This window comes from Sminthopsis crassicaudata, chromosome 4, assembly GCF_048593235.1.
Source record: "Sminthopsis crassicaudata isolate SCR6 chromosome 4, ASM4859323v1, whole genome shotgun sequence".
In the NCBI taxonomy this organism is placed as follows: domain Eukaryota; kingdom Metazoa; phylum Chordata; class Mammalia; order Dasyuromorphia; family Dasyuridae; genus Sminthopsis; species Sminthopsis crassicaudata.
In genome coordinates, this window is record NC_133620.1 from 192,253,268 (window position 1) to 192,262,368 (window position 9,101).

The 9,101-nt window shown below is 37.6% G+C and overlaps 1 protein-coding gene across 1 annotated transcript in view; it reads right to left on the minus strand.

Moving 5' to 3' along the window:
- Positions 1–4,620, minus strand: part of CCN6 (cellular communication network factor 6) — a 104,713-nt gene extending 100,093 nt beyond the window's left edge. Inside the window, exons 1-2 of the mRNA XM_074264694.1 lie at positions 4,610–4,620; positions 2,217–2,279 (exon numbers count right to left, since the gene is read on the minus strand). Of these exons, the coding sequence (XP_074120795.1) occupies positions 2,217–2,279; positions 4,610–4,620 (74 nt within the window). The remainder of the gene's footprint in view (positions 1–2,216; positions 2,280–4,609) is intronic.
- Between the last annotated feature and the right edge of the window lie 4,481 nt (positions 4,621–9,101).

Below are 9,101 nucleotides of genomic sequence, written 5' to 3' on the forward strand. Positions count from 1 at the left end.
AGTAGCCACTGGTTTGGAAAAGACTGCTTTATGTCCCAATCCCAAAGAAAGCTAAAATTACCCAACTATTGTGCTCATTTCACATGCCAACAAAGTTATGTTTAAGATAGGCTTCGTATATGAACCGAGAATTACCAGAAGAACAGGCAGTTTTATGAAGAGGCACAGAGGAATTAGAGACCAAATTGACAACATTCACTGGATTGTGGAGAAAGCAAAGAAATTACAGAACAACATCTACTTCTGCTTTATTGACTCCATTAAAGTCTTTGATTGTATGGACCTTAACAAAATGGAGCAAGTGCTCAAAGAAATGGCAATACAAGATCATCTTAGTTGTCTCCTGAGGAAGCTGTATGTGGGCCCAGAAGCAATAGTTAGAACCGAACACAGAGCAATTGATTGATTGGTGTTAGACTGGAAATGAAGTATAAGATGGAAAAGCCAGGCTGGACAAATCAAAAACTGGAATTAAGGTTTTGGGAAGGAATATCAAAATTATAGATGTGCGGATAGTACCATTCTGATGGCAGCAAGTGAAGAGAAACTAAGAAGCTTTTAGATAAGGAAAGTGCAAAGCTGGAATAAAGTTTAACAACAAAAACAACAAAAATCAAAGATCTTGGCAACTAATATTATTACTTCTTTGCAAATAGAGAAAAAAGAAATGCAAGCAGTGTCAGAGTTTATATTCTTGGAATCAAAGATAATTGTAGACATTAACCGTAGCCATGAAATTAAGATAGTTGCTCCTTGGAAAGAAAACGATGGCAAATCTGGCCAGCATACTAAAAACAGAGACATCACCCTTGCTGAAAAAGATCCATATAGTTAAAGTTATGGTTTTTCCATTAGCAAGGTTTGGCTCTCAAGATTTCCTTACAGTTCAATTGTGGTGTTGGAGGCTTTTGAGAGTCCCTTGGGCAGCAAGGAGATCAAATCAGTCAATACTTTAAAAAATTAGCTCAGGCTATTCAATGAAAGATCAAAATTGAAGCAGAAGCTTAAATACTTTGGCCATATATTGAGAAGACAGGACTTAACAGAAAAGACCTTAGAGAAGATTGAAAGCAAAAGGAAAAAGGGTTGGCAAAGGATGAGATGAATAGATAGTGTCAAGGAAGCATTGAACATGAGCTTGGAGAGACTCCAGGAGATAGATGAGGATAGAAAGGCCTGACATGCTATGGGCCATGGGATTATGACATCTCTGAATGACTGAACAATAATATACTAAGCATCTTGCTAAGATTAAAAAAAGAAGAAAAAAATCAAAGATAGCTCCTGCCCTCAAAGAGCTTATATTCTTTTTAAAAATTGGCAAATTTCTATTTATATTCTTAGTTTTTAAACAATCTATATTTCCTTTATTCTTTTTCCCCTTCCATAAAGCCATCCCTTATAATAAAGAAGTTTTGAAACAAATAAAAATATTCTGCCAAACTTGCCAACATAACAAAAAAGTCTGATGTTATAGTCTATACCCAAGCACATTAGTTTCTGCAAAGGAATGGGGGAAGGTATTTTATAATACTTCTCCAGTAGGGCCAAAAATTTGTTACAATTTCACTGAATTTGGTTTTGATTATTTTGTCATGTTTTTTTTTTTCTTTCAGTCACACTATTATAGTTATTGTGCATATTGTTTTTCTCATATTTAATATTTTTTGTGATATCCCATTACATTCATTTAACATAATTTGTTTAACCATTTTCCACTTGAAGGATATTTTCTTGTTTCTAGTTGTTTTTTTGGGGGGGAGAGGCAAGGCAGTCGGGGTTAAGAGACTTGCCCAGGATCATACAGCTAGGAAATGTTAAGTATCTTAAGTATTCAGGTCCTCCTGACTTCAGGGCCACTGTTCTAACCACCGCTATATCTAGCTACCCCTTCCAGTTATTTTCTTGATAAATTAACAAGCATTTGTTAAATGCCTTCTGGGTTTCAGGCAGCTCAAAGAATTCATAGTATAGTTGGGGGTGACAGAGCAAATATGTAAACTACTATTAATAAGCAATATATTTATGGGAAAAGTTGAAAATAATCACAAAGGGATGGCATTGTCATTAAGGGAGATCAGGAAGGGCTTTTCCGGAAGGTGGAATTTTAGCTGATTCTTGAAGGGAGCCAGGGAGATTTAGATGAGGAAGAGAGAATTCCTAGTAAGAGGCATTGCCAGTGAAAATATCCTGAGTTAAAAAATGAAATGGCTTACGTGAGGAAGAGCAAGAAGGGCAGTGTCCCTGGATTGTATGGAGGGGAGTAAGGGTTACGATCTCTGGAAAGGAAGAAGGGGGTCAAGTTATGAATGGCTTTAAAATCCAAGCATTATATTTCATCTTAGGTGTAATAGGAAAACAATGGGGTTGACAGAATAGGGGAGTGAAATGGTCCAGTCCCACATTTTACTTGACAGCTAAGAAAAGGATGAATTGGCATGGGGAGAGACATGAGGCTGAGAGACTAACCAGAGACTAATGCTATAGTTCAAGAAATAGAGGGTAAAGACCTGTACTAAATGATGATAACATCATAGAAGAGAGAAGAACACTTACAAAAGAGATATTACAAAAGTAGAATTGATATGACTTGTTAATTAAGTATCATATTGGTAGGATGAAAAAGAGAGTAAAAAATCCAGGAAGACACCTAGATTTCATGTCTCGGTGACTAATAGGATGGTGGTACCCTTCACAGAATTTGGAAAGTTAGGAAGAGGGTAGGAAACTTAGGATAAGGGAGAGATAATGACTTTAGTTTTGGGCCTGCTGAGTTTAAGATGTCTATGAAAAAACCAGTTCAAAATATCTAGTTGGAGATGTGAGACTACAGGTCAGGAAAGAGATTAGAGCTGAACATAGATATTTGAATCATCTAATATGATGATAATTAAATCCAAAGGAGCTGATGAGATCACAGATAAAAGAGCAGAGAGGGAGGAAAGAAGAAGGTTCAGGACAAAGGCTGGGGGAACACCCACGCTTACTAGACATGACTTGGATGAAGATCCAGCAAAGAAAAGGGAAAGGGTGGAAAGGAGGGCAAAGAGGGAAAAAGTCAGATAGACAGGAAGAGAACCAAGAGAAAACCTAGAGAAAAGAAAAAATCAAAGAGAAAAAAATGATTGACAAATGGCTGCAGACATCAAGGAGGATGAGGATTGGAAAAAAAAACATTAGATTTAGCATTTAAGAGATTATTGATAACTTTGGAGAAAGCACTTTACTATCACAAAATAAATATGTTGGTGTATATGAGACCTTTTTCATCACTGATCTTCTTGGAAATATTCCCAGCAATGAAATCTCATAGTCAAAAGGTATTTAATTTTTTATAATAAGTATATATATTCTGTTAAGTGGAGACAATACATATGACCACTGGTGACCAGAAGGGGTATTTGAGTTTGGAAAGTTACTGTGCTGTCAAGAAGAGCCACTGGGGAGTAGATTGAGGCACCATTTTCAGGAATAATGGCTGTACTAATTTTTACCTTCTAATAAAATAAGGAATAGAATGTATAGAGGTAGGAAGAAGAAAGGGAACAAGTAGCTAGAGAAAAAATGGCCAAGAAGTAGACTAAAGCATTGAATCAGTCTAAAATAGGTCAGCAAAGCACTTACCAACTACACCAGAAAGACTGCAGAGTGGGAATTCTTGAAATGACAAAGTTGAGTCTTGAGGGTATGGTTTCTGGTCCTGGAAGCAAGGCAACTGATCAAGAGATGGAGCTGGCCTTAGAGCCATGACAATCTGGATTCAGGTCCTGCCTGGGTTACCTACTGGTTATGTGACTATTTAAGACTAATTTTCAGAGGCAGCTATTTGGCACAATGGGTAGCGCATCAGTCCTGAAGTCAGGAGGATCTTAATTCAGATATGGCTTCATACTCTTGACATATATTAGCCACGTGACCTTGGACAAGTCCCTTAACCCCAATTGTTGAGAGAGACCGAGAGACAGAGACAGAGAGACAGAGACAGAAAGACAGAGAGACTAATTTTCAGAGAAAGTAGTAGCTTGCTTTAATAAAGGAATTTTTCTCACTGAGGAATTCTCTTTATCATTTGAATCACAGGTCCATTCCCTGTATTTTCTCAGTTATCTTTGAGAATAATTTTATCTTCATTTGCTTATTTTCTTAAGGAAAAATTTAAAGTCCTAAACATCACATCTCCTAGAAACATGATGGATAAGAAGGGAGAAGCCATCTTGCACAAAATCCACGAAAATGGTATATGATTTTTAAGGCCTAAAACCAAAATTTTCTTCCTACTCAGGTCAGAGATAATGCGATAAAAGACTCTCATGGAATTGACTGTTTCTGGTAAACTGAACAGTGCCTACAGTGAGTGTATTGTTATTGTGGCAGAAAATGAAATGATTACCTCATGAATCTGGAGAGGAGATTCTCCTTCCCCAGAAAGCAAGAGGGAAGGGGTGGGGGTTCCCTGGAGGAAACATTTAAAATGGAGAGATTCCTTTGTTTCAGACATTCAGTGTGTGAGAAAGGCTGGCCCTGGCTTATTGGCTCAGTGGGTACTTCCATTTTGGAAAGAGAAGAAAAAGAAAAACTAACAAAAGAAGAAAGAGCAGCTTCAGCTTACCCGCAGTGCATGGGTCCAAATGGATTTTTATTATGGATATTAGATTAACAGGCAGAAACTGAGCCCTGAGGTCATACTGAACACCCAGAAGAAAAACCTGAAAGAACTCCATTTGGCATGTGAAAAGCGCAAGCATGTGAGGGCAAAAGCTTCTATTTCCTGGCATCCTTATTAGCCCACCCAAGCCCAGCCCTGAGCAAAACTTTTTGATTTTGAGATTCATCCTTGCCCACTTCCTATTCTCTCTTTTTCAGACCTAGAGATCTCCCACCTCTCTGATCCAATACTTTTTAAGTTTTCTTGAGATTCTAAAGCCCTATCCCAGAACCCTTAGAGAGTAGAAATTCTTAAACTGAGGCCCATAAACTTAAAAAAAAATTTGTAATTTCAACATAATTTGTTTCCTTTCTTATCCTTTGTACTTTTTAATGCATTAAAAAAAATTCTGAGAAGAGGCCTATAGGTTTCAGGAGTGCCAAAAGGATCCATGGCGCAAAAAAATTGAGAATATTATATCAGAGCCTTTTGTTCCTCAGCATTAAACTGTTCTGTATTGAAATGATTGAAAAGCCTGAAAGATAGAGTTTCTGAGTAATTAAAAATTAATTTATTAATTAGGTTAGCTGAAGGCCGCTGAACCTCAAGATCAAGTCACATTCTCAGCAGGAGCTGAAGATTTTCAGCCTACTTCCTTATTTGAAAGCCCATCCCTTCATTAATTATCACCAATCAGGGTTGATTTTCACCTGCTAGGGGTACCCCCTTCCAAAGATATTCAAACATTCCTTGATCGCCATAGGTTTGTCTTTGGTTATTGACATATCCATTGGCTATCAATTTATTGATTATCAGCAATCTGGACAGGGAAATCCATCTCTACCTAGAACATTCTGGTCATCTTTCTCCTTCATAAACCAGGTCACCTTAAACCCCTTAAGTGCAAGGAGGAGTGCAAGGACCTTAGGTCAGGTGACCTAAACAGACAACATTGGTGACCATTGGTCAATGATGGTTACTTCCTCTTAGACTATCCAATGAAAAGACTTGGGCCGTTTGCTATTTAACCAGCTTTACTGCTTCCAGCTTGTCAGATTTAGTGTATGTTGGGATCTGAGATGCTTTCCAGTGTGCCTGGGCCTCTCCCTGCAGGTTCTGAATAAATGCTTTCTCTTTGTACCTGAAGATGTCTCTGATTAGTTAATTTGGGTACAGGGCACTAGCACTAGGTCCCACACACTGTAAAGACTATTTTAACTAGTTTTGTTGAAGTATGGGATTATGATTTATGTTTAAATAAATTCAGTTTGAAGAAAGCACGTATTTAAGAATCTGTCTTTTCTTTCACTTTATGACCTGAGAGAGACATACAAGATTGCAATATGTAAAAAAAAAAAAAAAAATGATCTCCCACACGGATGATACTTTGTCTATAAATGGGATGGAGAGGACTCTGGGCCTTCTCAGAAAACTGACCCTGCCACAGATTGGAGCTACAGTGCCAGGAAACCCCCTTTGCTTGCACCAACATGCTTTGTAATCTATAGTCTTCCTGTTCTAGTGCTCTGAGAGTGGAGTGGATCCCCGTGATAGATGTGGGCCCCGATAGGAAGTCAGGGACAGCTGGGACCCAAAATGGGGCAAAAAGAGTTTTAGGATATTAAAAACTGCCTTGCTGCCTGTGCTTTCCTTTACTTCATTAGATCCTGCCCCTTTTCTGCAGAAATTGGATAAACCGCTTTCTGCTCTGAGTCTGAGAAATGTCTGTTTGAATTATTTGGGGTTAGTGGTCACTGAACCACACATCTATAAAAAGCCTTATTAAAGTCTTAATCTGCATTCAGATTTGTTTGGTCTGAGATTTTAATCTATACTTAAGCATAATGATAAAACCTAGGGCTTCTTTTTTCTTATTTTTACAAATTCTGCATTAGGATGGAAGGAGGAAGGAAGGAAGGAAGGAAGGAAGGAAGGAAGGAAGGAAGGAAGGAAGGAAGGAAGGAAGGAAGGAAGGAAGGAAGGAAGGAAGGAAGGAAGGAAGGAAGGAAGGAAGGAAGGAAGGAAGGAAGGAAGGAAGGAAGGAAGGAAGGAAGGAAGGAAGGAAGGAAGGAAGGAAGGAAGAGAAAAAAAGATATGTGCATAAGTATAGATCTAGTAGAGAAGGAATCCTTGGTCAATACATTTGAGTATAATGGATCTTTTTTTGGAAAAAGAGACAACTGGCAGAATTTAGCTATTTTTAGCTTTGAAATGTATGTGTGGGGGGGTGAGAGAAAGAGATAGAGAGATAGAGACAAAGACACACAGAAAGACACACAGAAACAGAGACAGAGGGAAAAGGAAGAAACTTGCCCAGAGTTCAGTCCAAATCCTGTACAAGTCCTTACAAGGTTTACATGGTTAGATTGTCTAATAACAAGTAAACACAATTCTATGAGGAATTGTTTGAAGATGTTGAAATGTTTTCTGGATGAGATTCTCAAAAGAATTATAGCTGCTTGGAATGCGCTCCAGCTTATCAGGCCTATTAGGCAACAGTGACACATTCATAACTATATGAGTTATATTATGGCAATTTATGCTCCTGTCTTATCTCCTCTACTGACTTATAAATTACTTGAGGGAGGGTACCATTTATTCTTCTTTGTATCTCCTTGAGCATTTCACAAGAGCCAGGATTAGGGTTAGGCCAGGCTAGGCTATTACACTCAGAAATGAACAAAATATTTTTTAAAAAAATACACAAAAAGGACCTTTTATAAATGTACTGAAGTTCAAAGTCTAAAAATTTAAGTCTCTAGTGGGAAAGCATTTATCTTGTGATGTCATGTCCTATTTGTTAAAGAGAATATTCAAAGCTCTAAATGTTCAAGTGTTGCTAAGGAAGAACAATCAATACCTTTCCCTAGTTCTGCTTTGCATAGTATTTATTGATCTAGAGCAGGAGCTATTAACTTTTTTTGTGTTTCATAGATCTCTTTTGCAGTCTGTTGAAGCCCAAGGACCTTTTCTCAGAATATGTTGCTTTTAAAAAATTCATATTTGAAAGAAATGCTAAATTTCAGTTAGAGGTTAGTAAAAATAAAGATGTAATTTTTTTCCCACACCAAGTGAAATCTACCCCCTTCCCTGGGAAAACTCTAGCTTAAGAACTCTTATTCTAGAGGGGGAAAAGAACCTTAGACATTTTCTAGTTCAATTTTTTCATTTTACAGATAAGGAAACTAAGACTCGGGGACCTAGGTGACTGACCAAGTTCCCACATTAGGATCATGGATTTAGAAGCTAAAAGGTAATTCAAAAACCATCTAGTTCATTCCTTTTGTTAATCAAGAAACAGAAACTTAAGGAAATTAAATTACTTTTCTGGAGGACACACAGGCTATAAATATCAGAGACTGGATTTGAACCCCAGAGTTCTGACACTATTTGATGAGGTCCTGTGTAGCTAGGGGAGTTTGGCAGAGAAAGTCTAAAGTAGTGATGAGATTACTCCCTGAGGCAAGCAGGGAAGGGCACTGATGGGGATTGGTCAACTAAACTCTCTTTTGGACTTAGCTTACCAGTCAATAACATATTCCCACCTCATCAAACATTTCCTTTCTCCCAGTAAATTGTGAGTTCCACTAGGGAACTTGTATTTTCCATTATTAATTGCTAATTATATCCTCTTCCAAATCTATTTCATATTTACAAATCCTGGTATCTATTTTACCTCTTCATTTTGTCAGTAACCTCTTCTCACAAATAAATGTACCTTTTAGGAAAGAGAAAGATATTATGAGTTCTTCACGAGTTAATTGCTACCAAACCCCATCATTTCATGCTGATCCCCAACATTTGATGCCAATTCTGAACCTCAATCTTAGTGTACCACACCAATGAGTGCTTATTAAGATGAATCACTGAAAAATCAGAACAAAGAATCTCTTTGGGTTCATTTTGTTTTTATTTGTTTGCTTTCAGTTTTCAAAATCCATAAAATAAAATGTCAAATGTATGATTCCTTTTTTAAAAGTATGTCTAGTCTTATTCTACAATTCTCTTTTTAATGAAATTAAATGCAACAGTATATTAGCATTGCCAAGAAAATCAGAATCTTAGCAATAGATGCCAATTGATTTCTGGCAGAAAGAACCTCAGTATGTGCACAGTACTTTTTCCCTTGGAGAGTTTTTCCCTGCCCAAAGATGATGGATGGAGCTCGACTTTGATTGACAAGCTAGACCCTCTATTTTAGTGTCTTGTACAGAAGGGTAACTAAGGAACATTTGAAGCAGAACAAGGACAACAGGACCTAGAAGTCTTTCGAATTTGTGGAAGCTGGAGTCAGAGGGAGCACCATGACATCATGAAACCTGGGTGTGAGCAAATCATGCATGAAGCATGTTAGGATGGATGATATGTCCCTGAACCCCGATCCATCTCCTTATATCATTTTCTTCCTCCTTTATGGCTCTGTTAGAAATGATAACCCAAATTGTTGGAGTAAGTG